General features: G+C 39.6%; 1 protein-coding gene across 6 annotated transcripts in view; it reads right to left on the bottom strand.

The window, feature by feature from the left end:
- ntrk3b (neurotrophic tyrosine kinase, receptor, type 3b) overlaps positions 1–17566 on the bottom strand; it is a 167810-nt gene that overhangs the window by 81848 nt on the left and 68396 nt on the right. For all 6 annotated transcript variants that reach the window (XM_035164590.2, XM_035164573.2, XM_035164564.2 and 3 more), the window contains exons 5-7: positions 6625–6779; positions 6116–6258; positions 4502–4643 (exon numbers count right to left, since the gene is read on the bottom strand). In XM_035164590.2, coding sequence (XP_035020481.1) covers positions 4502–4643; positions 6116–6258; positions 6625–6779 — 440 coding nt within the window. The remainder of the gene's footprint in view (positions 1–4501; positions 4644–6115; positions 6259–6624; positions 6780–17566) is intronic.

Below are 17566 nucleotides of genomic sequence, written 5' to 3' on the forward strand. Positions count from 1 at the left end.
AGAGTTGTATGTGTGTGGTTATGTGGTCATTCAGATACCTCTGCAGCTGTCCCAATGAATCCCCACCTGTAGTCTCCTTCAGTGCGCTACTCAACAGTGCATGTTTCTTAATTAGAATTTTAACCAAGAGGTGGAGTTGGGCTTTTTGTTTAGTCATTTATTAATTAAAAATAATTAATGATCACGTCTGTTCATTATCTGGTTCCAACCCATCTGATAGATGAAGAGATGTAGGCCTGTATATTTATACATCCTGAAATATATTACTGAATATGTAAAATATTTGACCCTTCGGTGATTCAGGAGAAAATATTTGTGAAAATATCAGCTTAAGCCACGAGGTGTTATCCTCTGGGAACTATTAATGTACACACAAAGTTCAATGTCAATTTATTTAATAGTTGTAGAGATATTTTAGTTTGAATCACGTTTGTGGACTTCCCCTCTGCTTGCCTTTGTCTTCCTGTATGGTTCAGATCTGGTATTAAAAACGTTGTTACCTCCACCACAGAGGTTATGTTTTCATGGTGATTGTTTATCCATTTCTTAGTTAGCAGGACCACGCAAAAATAACTGGACTTATAACCAGAAAAACTAAGAATCCATAACATTTTGCAGTAGATCTGGATCAGGGGCATATTCCATCTTTTCAACATTTTATTTCTTTCAAAGAATTCATGGATGATGATGATGATGTTTTTCGGGGCCTGATATAAACAGTGATAAACTGTGATGGTTTGAGTTAAAATTATGAAATAAATGTAGCTGTCAGTTACAGCACTGGTCATTACGTGTGTAACAACTAGCGCTTATGTTTTCAAAGCAAATAATCGTCCACTGAGGACATGAATAATCTATTTATCGGTGAAGCTGTCATTTCATAAATTGCTTCGGTGATATTGTTCCTGCCAGACAATAGTGACAATAAAGTCATTCAACTGAACTAAAGGCTAAGGCATGTGGATGTGTGAACATGTTGGTGTGGGGGTGTGTGCAGGAAGAAAGCGAAAAGGCAGACATAAGAGCGGAGGAGGGGGGAGGAGGGAGGAGGGAGGAGGACGTGAGGGTGGTTATAGCCGTAGAGCCTATAAAGACAGAGAGGGAGAAAAAAGAGAGAAACACAAAATTCTCTTGTTGATGGACAGTTAAGGACCGATCCATTTTCCCCTCAGCAAAGCTGTCAGCCCAGTCTCACTCAATACAATACAAGTCATTACACTGCTCCATACTGGTCTATAACAACATGGTGTCCTTGTGGCGCTCATACAGATGACAAGCTTTGATAACTACATGCCTTTGATCAGTGACAACACTGAATACAAGGCCAGTTGTGCAATGTTATCAAGTGGTAACATTGGTGGCATATTTCAAATGCCATGTTCAAGAGATAAAACATCATGGCTGGCAGTGGGAGGGGAGGCTAAGCATTTCATGGGACACGTATTCCCTCCGGGCTGAACCAAATCGTGATTAAGATTTTAACCTGCACGAAGCGTAAGTTATATTCAGGGTCCCAGGGGGGATAATTTCCTTATTAATTAGTTATAATTAGAGTTAATTCCTTGTTCTACCCCTGAAGCTACCTAGGGAACAGAACTACTAACCCAGGTGTTAGCTTGTGCCATGTTCTTCACAGAGAGCTACACCTTGCTTGTCCAACAGTAAAATATATGGTAACATATGAATCTACGTTGCTGTAGAGCTGCTATTGTTCCACACTGCAGCAGAACAATGGGCCTGCAGAATTTGCATCGTGGCTAATTACAGTTTCTCTAAAAAAGGGAACTCATCTTTGAATGCAGGGAACGTTACTTGACGGCTGGTAATTTCGCTGTCAATCAGATGACTCCCTAATCAGAGCAGCAGTTTAAGCTATTTTATGACATTTCCAGAGACAATAGGCTGCACAGGGGAGGAAATGTAATTACCATCAGAGCATGTGGTGAAAAATTAATAAGTCAATTTGCAGCACCAGCAGAGAGTGTCAACAGAAAAAAAGAAATGCCTGGAGATGTACATTGATAGTGTCCGTGTGGAGGAAGCCCTGAAGCCTAGATGTTGCAAAGTCTATCAGTCATTCTGGCATGGTCCTTAGCAGCTCTGCTCCTGTTTGAGTCGGTGACAAATCTCCTCCGTCCTGTGGCAGGATGAATCGCAAACAGCCACAATAGATTGTGCCTCACGACAGCAAGCTTCCTAAAAAGAGAATAATGTCTGCCACCTTTGATAAATATTGGCTTTGAATGCAGTGTGTCCCATATCTGCCTATTGCCAATCCACAGGGTGAACTTACATAAGAGCTTATATACGGCATGTAATATAATTCATGGCGTGGATATTTAGAGAAATGCTGATGGTTATGAAATCATTGCTTTATCATTGTTGAGGGATTTATTTTTTTGCCTTCTCTCTTTTTGCTCCAATCAAGGCCACACTTTCCTGTGGGCTGCAGGGTATATTCTTGTTAATTGGCTACATCAATTTCACTTGGTTTGTAACTGTGCAACACCTCATTGCATTCTAAATGTACCTGCATGATTTGTCTCTTCTGCCTGATAAAGGAGATTTTTTTCCTGTTGTAAATTATTCTCTTACGCTGTCAGTGTCTTTAATACGAGATATATTTCAGTCCATTAAAGCTGCTGTGAAAGTCATCTCATGCAAAAGACAATCGCAGAGTCTTCTTGGCTCCAAGCGTTCATAATGAAACCTCCCCATCTCAAAGTTAGTGTATTTTATCCAGAACTTTTTTTCTTCACTTATTTTTCCTTACTGTCTGCCTGCATGTGTCCAGTTAAAGACATAGTGCCAAGCCTGGGCCGAAAAATGTATTGAAACATTAGGGCATCGTTTTTAGTATGGAATTATTTATTTTTCATGTTAAAATATATATATTTATTAAATGAAAAATAATAATTGATCCTCTTTGATAAAACGTTTAATTGACTATGTAGATATTTATATTTATTTTCTTGGAATAACATCCAAAGAGCCTTACATGAAATGGTTCTGAAGAAAAATCTGCATTCCCATAACAAAAAGGGAAATGGAAAGCAAAAGAAGAGAAAGTGTCAGAATATCACCCACGTTTTTACAAAGACATGCAGGTGTTGTTCTGGATTGGTGGACAGGAATTACTCAATATCTTCACAGAAAATGATGTGTGTAAAATTCACTCCTCTTTTAGCCAATATTGAATCAATCCAGACAAACACTTAGTGAGCTATTCATACTAAATAGATCATTTGTTCCTGCCTCTGTCTGGCAACAACAGATGAGGCTTCAGGCTCAGCAGCCCCGCCTCCCAATCCCCCAATGAACCTACCCTATACTCCCAACTGAAGAAGCAGGTGAGCAGCAGTTGAATGAATGTCAATTGGGGTAATTGGCTTGGGTCCGAGGGAATTTCTGTTTTATTAACATCAAAATGGAAAAAAATGATTGAGTCCTTGTCAATAATAGGAATTAAAATACTGTAGTTCATTACTTGTATAGTTTACAACTAATTATTTTCTAGATGGTGTATTAAAAAAATCTTGATTGTAACATTTTGTTCATGTCATTTCATAGATGATAACTTATTTGAATTGAAGAGGCTTATGGATATTTAAACTATATTTATTTAAGGTAATTTATTTATATTCAGACAGTTTCCTATTCAAGAACCATTAAAATTACAAATACAATTGTAAAAGATATACTATATATTGTCTTGCAACAAATAATGAATTCACTGTATTTACAATTTGCGTACATTTGCATGCATGTCTTTTCAGTGTTGGCATGGTCTGTGGTGGTCGGGTGGTTGGGCCTAATGGAACTTCTTTACATGGGGCCAAAAATCCCAGTTGGGACCGCTGGTGCATGGTAACCAATCATGTTATGACTCATACGAATCATGCTATTGGACTACTGTATTTATAAAGTAGCACAATTCAAAATCCTGAATAATTCTGACCAGGCACATCACAGACTACTTTCATTGTGAGTATGTTGGCATGTTGAATTTAGCGTTTTGCTGAAAGCACTGTGCCTACATACAGCCTCTCAGAGCCTGTGGGCTGCTGCAGAACCCTGGTGGTAAAGGGAGCAGTTCAAATATACAAATTGTACATTGTTGTCCAGAAAACTATGAGTCTTTTGTGATTGTTGTCCTGATGATATTAAACCTTATAAGATAAACATAAATAGCTTTGCAATTAAGATTTACTAAACAAATCAGTGTGAATAAGCAAATGTTTTATGTGAACATACTCACCCTCACATAACACGAACTCTGAATGTGAAAGCAGAGTTTTTTTCATAATTTATAACTTTAAGGAAAAGAGTGCACAAGGTGGAAGAAAGCAGGGATCAAGAAAAGCCTCTAGGATTAAAATGTTCGTCTCTGGCTGTGAGTTACTATGTCCACTAAAGGCCTGAACATAGTCCTCCCCTCACTTCTCAAGTGAATGAACACAACTTTCCTCAAAGATTTGATCACAGGAAAAATCCAACTCACACTGTACGTTGAGCTGGATGGAGGAGTTGGTCATCCCCACCACGTTCTCTGCGATGCAGGTCAGCTGGAAGTTGTTGTCATCTCGGCTGATGTTGAACAGAGTCAGGTTGATGGAGTGGATGTTGGGCCAGTACACATTGGACTGTGGACAGAGGATGAGCAGACACAGAGAGATGTTTGGGTATGCCGATGATATACTGTGCAGCACATACACTTGTATTGCAGGGTTTAAATCTTTAATTACTTAATTAAAACTTTAGTGAATTATTTATTGGTTAGAATACAGAATACAGTGAGGGAGTACACACCCTCAATTGGAATGAATTACTTCAAAGATTTAGTCTGGTCTTTCTACTAATGACCAAGCATGTAAAGAGAGATAATTGATAAGTTTTATCACAAATTTACACCTTTACACCTTCAGGAAGCCTTACATTTCCCTCTTTGCCTTTAGCTGGCCAGGTTCCCCAACACTCTTAGTCATCCCCATGAGCTACAATATCTGTCTACCGCAAAACATCGAGCCCGAGGCTGAGGTAACTTTCATCTCTATAGTCACAGCGAGCATTAAAGACACCGATGACAAATACAGCCACATGGCAATTTCAGAAACTGCTGTTCTCCTCTCAGCGCTGTTTATCTCTGCTGTTGTTATTGCTGTGACGTCCCTGGGGCCTGACTCTGGGGGGGAGATTAGAGGGTTAGCAAGCTCACTGTGGGTGCAACCCTTGCCTCTCACTCACACATAGACTGATGTAGTTTGAACAGTGGTAGGTCACCATGGTCATCTATACAGCCAAGTTGTTCTCAGCATGTGAATAACTTATACAGCTTGATTGTTGATTTCCAGACCAAAGTTTGGGTTTTTTAAACACATTAAAGCTTTTGGAAAAAAGGCACAGGGTCCAAACCAGCCTCAGCGCAGGTTAAAGTCGGACTAAATTCACAATTAGTGCAATCAGCAGTAAAGTGAAACTGTGATCTGAACACATTTTCAGACAAATGTGATAATATTTATTATCCAGATCACCAACAATATAGAGCCAATATACAGACAAAATACACTCACATTCACAACTACAGTAAATTTAAATGGTCCAATTAACTGAAATATAAGTTCCTGACTAATAACAACCTTGAGAAAAAAGGCATTTAACTACAATAATCTGATGTGGATTTACCAAAGTAGCAGGGTCCTTTGTTGCTGTCACCTCCACCAAGGAGGTTATGTTTTCACCCCTCTCTGTGTATTTATTTGTTTGTATGTGGGAAGGATTTCCATGGAACATATGATTGGACATGGAGCTGGACCATGGGGCAAATCCAGGAATTTTCACTTTCTTTTACACTGTGAGAAAGGACTTTTTTTTTTTTCATTGATTTCCCAGGGAATAATACAGAGATCTTGATGGAATAAATGAAGCATATTTAGGGGCCTAATATCTATAAGTGTCTGCAGTTTGGTGCAGCTTGATTGAATTTAAGGGGACTGTTGGGCTTTAGTGGAGGTCTGCACTCTACTGATTGTTATTCTAGTTTTTTTAAGATGTTATGGCAAGGTTAAGTTCTGAGAATCTCTGAGCGACCAGGTGTTTGTGTGTGTGAGATTCTGACCAGGTGTGTGTTGATGGAGTTCAGGCCGCTGACAGTCCAGTCCACTTCAGGCAGCGGAGATCCAGATCCATTGCAGCTCACCGTCACATTGTCGCCCTCCATCACCAGCACACTGCTGTGGCTCACACTGATCTCTGGCAAGTCTGCAAACACACAGACACACACGCACAGACAAACACACATTAAATGTCACAGGGATGAGTCACCAACAGGAGATAATATTGCAGAGTCTACAGCCTCTGTCGGAATCAACACACAGCTTCTCAAACCAGATTCACCCTCTGAACCCTCTGTCACACCTCCTCCTCTTCCCGCCTCAACTCATCCCCCTTCTCTTCTCTTTTTCTACTTCACCTTTAACCCTCCCTTCTCCCTCCTGCGTTTCCCGTCTTCTTACCCCACCTGCTTCACCTTTCACTTTTTCCCCGTCTCCTCACCCGCCCCACACCCTGTTGTTTTCGCTTCTTTTCCTCCCTTTAAAAGCAGATCAACCCCCCTCCCTCCCTTACCACAGTTGTGGATGTACATGCTGTGCAGTCGCATCTTTGAGGCTCCGTTCCTGCAGTACAGCTGCTGCGTGTGGAGCCCGGCCTCTCCTCTCTGCTGCCACAGCTGGATCCAGCGGATATCACAACCGCAGTCGAACACCACACCATCCAGACGCCTTTAAAAACAAAAGACAGAGTCAAAGAGTCAACAACAAAAGCAACAACAAGCAGACTGTCCAGTCACCTTAGGATACAAGCTGCAAAGGGGCACCGAACCATTATCTGGAGAACACACACATACAGCACAGGCAGTGACGTAACTACAGCAAAACGATACGTCTGTTTATGTCCTCAGCTACATAAACAACAAAAGCATAAAAAACAACAACAATATCAGTAAAAGAAAGAGCAGTCTACCGAACGCAACAACCATGATGACTGATGACTGAGGCAGCATACTGTCATTTTCTCTACAATACTTCTTTTACACTCAAATTATCGGCTATAGGCCTACACAGGTTTTTTAAAAGCAGGTAAACCCACTAAAAGAAAATAGTGATTGACTCCTTTCCAATTGCCAGTAGAGGATTTTGCCTTTCAGCATTTTCATCAAAGGCCAGTAGAAAATCGGGCTAAACATAAGCACAGCTGCAGGATTTGTATAACTTTTTCACTGATTCAGTTGTATTACCCGGCCTATAATCGGATGTGTTATTGATGACTTGGAGTTCACTTCAGAAATTCACTGTGACAAAAAGTCTTCAGAAGTTCAGATCTCTGCCATTGCTGTGAATTTTTGTAAAGAAAACCCCCCCACCATTTTGGTCATGTTTCTGCCCAATATGACAGACATCAGCTTTTGATTGCATCATCTTTGACTTTCAAATATAATACATGCAACTAAAAACAACAAGGATACTGCTACATAACCAAAACAAAGAATAATGTCAGTTAGTTTTAGGTAAAAGCCTGGTTTATACAATCTGTGTAGGCAGGTAGAGTCTACACCTTAGCCTTCACAAGAGGCCAACAACGTGAAGAGCATTTACAGCTGTGCACTTGTATGTCTTTGTCGCTATTCAATACACCACCAAACACTAGTTGCAAGTAAGGTTATATGCCACTGTATGTGTACTTCAAACAGCGGAGGCTGAAGCTAAGTAGATCAGGTTGGAGTTGACTGAAGCACGAGGGTCAGTTGCTTGTCGTTTCAATGAGAAACACTGGACTAGACATGCAACCAGGTCGACCAATCACAGCAGCTTTCATCACCGCAAAGTGTGGTTACATTTTTAGGGAGGTGCATGTCTTGTTTACGGTGTAAGATACATGGCCACACATATTTTATCCAGTTCTTTCTTCATCAAAAACAATTGTTGATCGATCTCCTAAAACCAAATATATACCCCATCGGAAATTCTGAATACATGCCATTTTATGGTTAATCATCCTTGAATGATTCAAATCAAACTTAATGACAGGAGCATCAGGAAAGAGTGATATATTCACAGGAAAAGATTTAATGCTACAATCTTTGGATGTAAAATGAACTTCAGCCAGCTGCTTCGTCAAAGCTGTGCACACACTTAATCTTCTTCATTAGCAGCAGAACCGGAGGAAACATCTGCTGCAGGAAAAGCAACAAACTGATAACACTCTCAACCCAAAACAGTCTTCACAATCATAATATAATTAACAATGTCAGTGATGAAAATCTTCAATCTAATGACAGTGACTGCTCACATTACTGTATGACAGTCTCCACAGATATGTGTCATCATATTTTATTCAAGTCAACAGACAAGAGGGAAAGAAATGAATGTCTGCATCGTGGCATTCAAATGTGAGGAGGTCGAAGGTCAAAGCAGTGTCCAGGCTATCAGTCCGCAGCTGTATTAGCAGCAGACTGGTATCATTAGGCTCCTCTATGCATACATTTTATCCTTACACTAGTGTGCACCACACAATCACATTATTCAACATGGCGTGCCACCTCTGCATTTTGCATATGTCCAATTTGGAGGCTGTGATTGACCAATTTTGTCAAGATGAATGCCTGTCCAAATGTCCTTGACAGAGGTCAATAAGATATTGCAGAAAGCATGAATAATGTATGGGCTACGTCCACCATGCTGTACGAAGTAATGAGAATAGATTCCCGCAGGTAGATCTCACTTCTTATCAGGTGCTTCCTGGTTCTGATACTGTTGTTAGAGCCGCATTCATTATGTGACCACTTATTCATCAAGCTAACAGACACACCATCCATTATCATCCAACTTATTTTTTCTTTAATTACAACCCTATTCATTTTATTCATGATTGGTAGCAATTAATTTATGAAGATGCAATGATGGAATACATTTTAACTTACATACCAATACTGAATACGGCATTTATTCAGAATCTAACAATATTTATATACAGTATATATATATATATATATATATATATATACTGTATATAAATATATATCATAATTATATAGGCAATGTGTATGGTTAAAATTTAAACAATAATTTTTGGTTGACTGTTGAACTATATTTTGCATGCTTTTTTCAAATGAAGCATTTCTTAGTCTCTGTTTTACCTATAATTAGTTCCAGAGTTCATTTTTCACAAACCTGAAAAACACACCAATACGATTTTAGGTCCAATGAAGGTCCAATGATTAAATGATGAATCTCCTATAAATCTGTAAAATCTGTTACTGGTAAAAGTAGTATAATAAAACAGACATCATACTAACTAAGAACTGCCAACTCAATGTCACATGTCTTAATTTCCCATTAGGAAAACATATCCCATGATATATTATGATTTCTAAAAATACAAGAGGAGCTCTCTCCACAGACAGATAGCTCCCTGAATGCCTATGAGAAGAATTTAATTTAGCGCTAAGAAAGTCAAAGCACAAGGGATCAAAGCTCGGCAGAGCAGGGCAGCCTAGGCTTTTTTTCCATTTGTACTGTAATTATGGTAATTGTTAATAAAAACCTCAACCTCCATACATTACCCCATGTTGCTCTGGGCAGAGCTCATAGGTTCCAACGTGCTGCTGTATATAGATACTGACAATAAGCTGGAAAAAGCAGGATAAGAAAGCTGCATCCCTGTGTGTTAACCACGTGCCAGGTCTGAACATCGCAGTGGCGATTTTAAAGTTTTACCATCTAAACGAGCAATAAGACAACAAAAGAAAATATAGCAAACTGACAGATGGAAGTTGATAAATGTGTGAAGGAGAGCAGATTAGACTTAGAAAAGAACAAAAGCAAACAGCGCTGTGACCCCAGATGGAGAGAGCTAACAGCATGATGTTTCCTTGAAGCTGGCTAACGATCCACCCCACTACTCCAGAGGAGAGGTAATGATCACCACCGGAGGCTGTTTTTCTGGGAAATGTACACACAGGTGCTTTGGCTGAGGAGACGCGGATCACAAGCAACGATAAGCTATATTCTGCATTGTTGCTTGTGTGCTTTGATCTCAGCTTGAATGTGCTGCTTCCTCTCCTTATACTGTTGTCAGGAATTATTTTAGCCTTTCAAATCCTGTGTGCTTAATAAATTGCCTTATTTGGCTTTTTTTTCTCTCTACCACTGTTCCACTGATCTGTGTGACTGTAGGTTGTGTTTCCTGTGAGGCCAGGATTTATGGTAATTCAGCAGAAAAGAGGGGTTATTTTTTCTTCCTGCCTGTCACATCACTTATATGACAATCCAGCATATCCACATGTTAATGCATATTTAATAATAGAAAATGAAATTGAGGATCCACTGTATATCCTTGAATATTTGTCAACTGACTGCTTGCTAAACCCTCCACCAGACAGGGATTGTTCCTGTACCTATATTGTCAAAGCATGTTCGTCAAACTCCAAAATTATCTTCATTAAGAAACTGTATAGATGGAGTGAGCACTTTATATAATATTTAAAATATAGGGTAGGTTTATTTTTCTCACCTTCAAAGACTCAAAAACACAAGACAAATATGTAAGGAAGGGAGTGAATGGCATATTTATCAGATGTAACAATTACTGACGAGTATTTCATTCGCTATGATAAGATTATAATGTGAGTTACTTTGAATTAAAGTGCCTGTTCACGACTGGTGCATCCACTATGTGCCGAATGCCACTAATGTCTCTTTTACTATGTTCTGCCTTGTTCAAATTAAACATAAGTCATTATAATTATCTCCATGGCCCCGATACTAGCAGCATTAACATTATCTCTCTTCTCATCAAGAGGAACAGAACCAAGTGCTCCCGTGTTGCTTTGGCCAAATGAGACAGCTGACCAAGATCAGGTCATTCCTTTCCTCTGTAGATTTATAAAAGGTCATCCATGGTTTCATCTCTTTTAGACCTAACCATTGCAATGCACTTGAACCTGGCATCAGTCCCCTTTGTATAAACCGCAGTTAATAAAGATGGCCTTTCACATGAACTAAGAAAAGTGACAATATAACTCCAATCCAACAGTGTGGCCAGTACTCTCATCATTGTTATCATGCAGAATAGAGATTATCCAGCTGTCATCTTATTAGATTGGCTTCCAGTGTCTTGAAGCAGCTGATTGACAGTCGGATATCTATTCATAGGCATTGGACTGAATGAGGTGACAAAGCAATGAACATAAAGTGGTTGGTGCCTGCTGCACTGTTGCTCGTCCCTTGTCAGTAACATGAAATGATGCATACTGTTTACTGTACAGCAGGAGTTAGAGAGATAAGAGTTTCAAGATAAAATGGTGTAAATCAATCAGGGGAAATAAATGCAGAAAAAACGAAGAGTTGACTCAACCAATGTCAAATGTAATGCTCTTCTCTTCAGCAAGAGCTATTACAACAGAAGCATTTTCCCCCTGATCCGGCTGAATTTGCAAACAGTTGCTTTTACCAAGCCGTACAAAGTGTGTATCATTGCTTCGCCACACTCCTGGTTGCTGCTGGACAGCCGCCATCATTGTCATGCTGTATCATGCTGTGAATAAATAAATCACTGTTTGTCCCATGATAGCTTTTCTGTAAGGTTGCAGCCACTTGGCCAGTTAGTGTCCCAGCAGGCTCTCTCACTGCCTGAGTGTTCCCCCCCCCCCCTTTAAACCTCTACCGCATAATTTGTCTGAGGAGCCAGACCTGACTTTGGCTTATCGACAACACCACCTGCACTGCAATCATGTAGGGGAGCAGGGGCACCAGAGTCAGGTCAGGGAAGGCTCCAGGTCGCAAAAAAGGACAATGTGAGCAGCAGCTCAACAATTGTTTTTTTTTTCTTCACATTCTAATGTTGCTGTATGGACTCTTCCGACACTTTGGGGATATTTTTTGAAGATAGGTGCTTTGAGAGCTGCTTTTTGTTTGCTATACTGGTTTATATAAATATATACACACTTTCACATAGGAGCTGTCAAGTGTAACAACAAATCTGACTAACCTCGTAGTTTAATTATGGGTCAAATGCCTTGCTCCAAGGTGCATTAGGGCTCTATTGTCCCAAAGGAAAAGTAACAGGCAGGTTCAAGAAAATTCTTTGTTGTACTTGGGACTATTTGGCCATGCTTTAGCTGAGGAGTGTTAAGTGGTGCACTGGTGGTTGTGTTCCGTTCTGGTGGGTAAATTACTTTTTGGTTTCATTATTTTTCTCCATTCAATCCATGTCTCTTTTTGTTTTGACTGCTTAAGCAATGTCATATCAGAAACAGAATATTTTGTAGCTTTAAATTACAGAATTCAGATAAATTCTCAAATTGAGGCCAGGGCCTTTACTGACCTTTTATTTGGGACAGGATTATACAGGAGGGAGACCTTTAATTCTAATTTACCATCTTTAAACTCCATCTTTACTTTTTGTCTTACTAAATAAAGTATAACATCCATTTTCGCAGCACTAATCACTCAGTAGAGCATGAGTCATGTCAGAGCCAGTTCCCAGACTGATGTTGATCTAACCTGAGTGAAATTCAACACTTCCTCCAGAAATTTCACTTCAAATCATGCTGCCTTTAGTTTATAGGTCAGCTTTTGATGTGAGAAAACATGAGGGCATTTTGAGTATCATACCATCAATCAGAGGTAGGCAAAGAAAAACAATGGTGGAATTAGTTCACTGGAAATGTATTTTGTATTGAGTTTACTTTGTGAGCTGTCCATCTTCCTCACTGTTTTTTTTTAACCTGGCTTTTATTTGTTTATGCTGGCGATGCCCCAGTTTCTTATTTTATATTTAACTTAGCTTATGTGACTCAAACACTCAATAACCAGCATATCCAAAATTAGAAGGACATATATTCTACTCATTCAAAGATACATTGAAATCCAGTTTCCACTTCAGGTTGTAAGCCCCACTTATTAAAGCTGATTAAAACTTTGCTGCAGTCATAATGTGAAAGAAATGAGTTTTGCATCTGTAATTTTTAGCCCTGCACATTTACTTCACAAATTTTCTGGATAATCATATAATTTCTAAGTGAATGGGACTGTTGCAGTCACTTCATGCAGTCACGTGGATAACTACTGCTTTTTGTCTAGGGTATTTGGAATGATGTAGTTACTGCACGTTCAGTTTCTTTGCAAGTTTAATAAACTTGCGAATTCTGGATTTAAAGATTTCCCAAAACAAACATGCTGCTTACTATATGAGCAAACCTAACTGCACATGCATGAAACCACACTGACTTCATGCCACGATGATTGCTGATACCTGAGTTCACCTTAAAGCCGAGCTGTCTTGTATTCTGTATTTTTTGTACTTTTATTTTAATCAAATATATTCTATTGTCCCCATGGGGACATTTTTCTTGGGCCAAAGTGCTATAGCAGCTGCAGAACAAATGTCCGGACATAATTTTTTTTAGAGTTGGTCAACATCTTCCCTCTCAACACTGCATTTATACTATAAAAAATAAATCAGTTAATCAGTGAAGGTCTCCTCTTCATTTTGCACACATGTATTCTGCCCAGCAGTGTGGCTTTTAAGCTGGAGACCTCTTTAATGTACAGGCCACTGCTGCCTCCAGTCTTTTCTACCACGTTTAACATTTTCATACTCTTTTCCTCTCGCAAGTCAGTCTTTGATGTTTTTGAAGAATGATTGTAAATGTCATGTCATTTCAGTAAGAGTTTTCCCTGAGTGCAATCGGAGCCTAATGAAATGAAGGTTAAAATCAAGTAATTTACCTGCTCACAGAGCCCTTGGAAATTTTATGTTTAATTCATCCTAATTCACTGGCAGTCACATCAGACGATTACAGGTTTTATCTATTCATATTTCATCCATATTCAAGGAAAAATCCATTTTGCAGTGAGAGGCGTAAATGTTTGACTTCGCGTCGGCCCTGCTTCCCAGAGAGCTGGGATTAAAGAAGCGCTAACAGAATAAAGGGATTCGGGATGCACATTGCCTCAGGCCGATCACTTCAGCTCCTAACGAATACGAATATGCTGCTCTCTTTTTGTGGACCAGACAGAATGAGCTTCCTCGAAGACGCCAGTCCGGGTGACTGCTGCTAACTCTGCTTCAAATAATCTCCAATAATATCACCCTGGAAGCCACAGCGGAAGATTTAGCATTTAGCCGCCCCCTTCACCCTGCTGCGGTTCTCAGGCTCGTGATTGGCTGGGCTGTGCAGCACACTGCAGCAGCTCTGGTCCTTTGGCTAAAGGGCACACAGACAAAGAGGCAGAGCCGATTATCTGTGTCTCATCCAGAGGCAGTACGCGGCAGACATCTATTGTACAGCTTCAATGTGTTGTTGGGGCCTTTTCACAGGAGCCACAAAAGACTTGAGATTATTGAGATTTTACTGATAATATTGCTATTGTTACTGATATTAAGATATTGCAGGGAGTGTGAAATATCTGCACAAGCAACCTGCAAAACAAAGCCACTGTTTTGCAGTTACAATGTACTAAGCTTGATAAGGGGTGTCCGATAAGAGGAAAACAGACTTGAAATACGTTTACTGAGAGAAACTCCTTTTTTCTCTTTTTTTAACAACTGTCTTATCATAAAGGTTGACTTTTGTCCCCACGTCAGATTTATCTGTGGATAAAACCTGCAAGCATCAGCCCCTAAAAACCACAGAATGCTACTAAACAGGCCACATAATGAGTGAACTACACAGTCAGTGCTTGTTCGGGGTGAAAAGAGAAGCCCTGCCTTCATGTGGAAGAAGCTCAGTCGTTTATTCAGCTACTTTAACATGTTTTACACCTAATTAATTATGTGTGTAGGAGCAGTTACACGCAGGAAATGTAGCATTTAATTCCTATCTTGGTTCATCACACAGCTTTGATGAAACTACATGTTGTTTAATTGGGATTTCAGAAGGGCACTGGTGCTTTTTATCACTTTTGACGCATTACCTTTTGGGCATGCTTGTTCTGTACAAATACATTTTCTTAATTGTAATATATTCTATGGACGCCTCTCCCCCTGTTGTTTTCATTTCATCTTTATAAATAATCAAGTAGCATTTAGAGCTATTGTGTTCAAATAATAGACTTTGACTTTTGAAATCAATCGGTCAAACATCATGTTTTAAGCTTCCAAGGCCATACATTGTAATTGCAGGCTTAAAAAAGCTTGAACTCATTTTATATTCATTGCAGGTCACTGTCACCGATGTTACGGCTTTAAAAATTTTACTCTTTCATTGTTAAAAAATACACTTACAAAAAACAGCGCCTAGAGTGACTGAGATAACACGGTGTTGCAACAGCATCATGGCATAGGGCCATGCTCTCCTTTTGTCGCATAAAACGGAAATTATTTCAGCTGGTTTGATCTTCCCTCCATTTACATAATATCAGTGTGGTTCAGCAGCATGTGTGGGCACTCATCACTGATACTGCATTGTGAATTATTCTAATAATTAAAGGCAATAGCCACCCGGTGAGCACGGTTCATTTGGCGTGATTAAATGATTGGCACCTACCAAGCTAATATGGTCCGGGCGAGCATGTAGCCACAGTGAGGAGAGTAATGATGTCAGGGCCACGTCGCAGACTCTGCCCATGATAGAGTGACTCATTTCCTATTTGCGAGGCCTGATTCCACATGGCTTCTTTCTTGCATAACGCCTCGGCCCACGTCTGTGCCGCCACGCCACTCTAACTGACACCTCTTAACTAAACACACCAAATGGAATAGACATAAACCCTCGCTCCTCATCAGCATTCACCAGGAAACACGGGCATCACCCTGCCCTGCTTTTCATGTAGAACAACAAAGACACCATTTGTACACATCTAAAATGGTTGCCTAAGAACAAATAGGATTGCACATCAGAGCAAATCGAGCTCTGGGAGATGTAGTGGTGATTTGGTAAAGACGGATCTGTGCTAGTTATTTGGGTTTGCTGCATGTCATGTAGTCTGTCAAATTGTTGAAACCTCATAGTATCCTGAGTGTCAGTGTCCCTGCAGAAAATGGCAGAGAAAATACTCCAATCTTTTCTTTTCTTTTATACAAGTATTAGATTAAGGCTACAAGTATAAAGGTAACAAAGTAAATTAGTTACTGTTGTTACTACTGTATTATAATTGTTCATTAATTGAATAATTTGTTTTGTAATTTTTTTCTACTACTGTTTTAATCAATTATGTTTTAGTTATATACGTTGATATTTCTTTTGTTATTTTATTTACTCCGAGTATCTAGAAACACACTTATATATTTATATTTATATTTAAACTAGTTTTTCAAAATAAAGCATTTTTAAAAATTGATATATATATATATATATATATATATTACATATTATAAAAGATAGATTGATTGGTGAATGTTTGACATTAAAGAAGTGCCAAAGTTAGCGTTGCATACTTCAAACTAGTCAATGTTGCAAACATTTGAATGTGTTCACCTAGAATTCCAATACTTCAGTAAAAAGCTGAAGACATTTTTAATGTTTCCACGGGATGTAAGTATCATTTGCATATCTAATGTTACATCTAATGTTCATATGAAAGATTGAGAAAATGCCGTTGCAACAAGAAGAAGAGAAGTTTAATGCCAAACTAGTTAAGCTGAACTGAACAGCTGGTTAGATGACAAAAGCAGAGAACTTGTACAAACGAGTTTGAAGAATGAATCTCACAACCCAATAACGGGCATTCTGAGGGATTCACAGACCCATCTGCCTCTGATGAGGGCCCATAGTGAGAGGACACTTGTGTAGCACTGGTATGGGGTCTAGTGTGAATTGCCTCCTACGCGGGCTGGATAAGAAAGAATGTTCTGTAATATCACAGGGTCCCGCGAGTTCTCACTATGACAGGGTAAGCTAAATGCCCCAAATGCAAAACCACAGTGTCAGTATAAGCAGGGCTTTCCCTCAACTGTGCTACCTGGAGTGTACGGAGGCAGGACCACTCCGAATCAGCATTGTGGCGTGTTCTCAGAGGACCTGCCCTGCTTCTACCTCTGAAAATAGCACAATAAGGAGGCCTGCTTGAAATAGTCTCGTATCACCTCAGCTCTATATGCCACGAGGCGCAGGAAGTGCAGCTACTGTTCAAAGCAAGCAAAAGGTTCACATGATGGACAGATCTGACAGCGGTAATGATGTGTAAATTACAAGCGGGTCGGCATCGCAATGTTCTCCCCGGTGGTGAAAGAGCAAACTCATTTCATAAACACAATGATCGCTAAAATATTCATAACAAACAAGAAAATGGGGTCCGACTCCCTCCTCCTACCAGGCCATTACATTTCCTTTGTGTGTGCTAATTAAGTCAACAAATGACTTCTTAGATCATAATGCCACTATACCGCCTATAGGTTCCCTCTTTTACATGTGCTCAGACAAATTCGAGTTTTTGTTCAACAAAGACAGGAATTATATTGGTGTGCTGGTGTGGTATGATGAAAATTTTTATTGAGGCAGATAGTGCGCAGGCAGCGATGATAAATTGCTGAAATAAAATACACACACACAAAAAAAAACGAGCCA

This window comes from Hippoglossus stenolepis, chromosome 1 (genome assembly GCF_022539355.2).
Source record: "Hippoglossus stenolepis isolate QCI-W04-F060 chromosome 1, HSTE1.2, whole genome shotgun sequence".
Lineage (NCBI taxonomy): Eukaryota > Metazoa > Chordata > Actinopteri > Pleuronectiformes > Pleuronectidae > Hippoglossus > Hippoglossus stenolepis.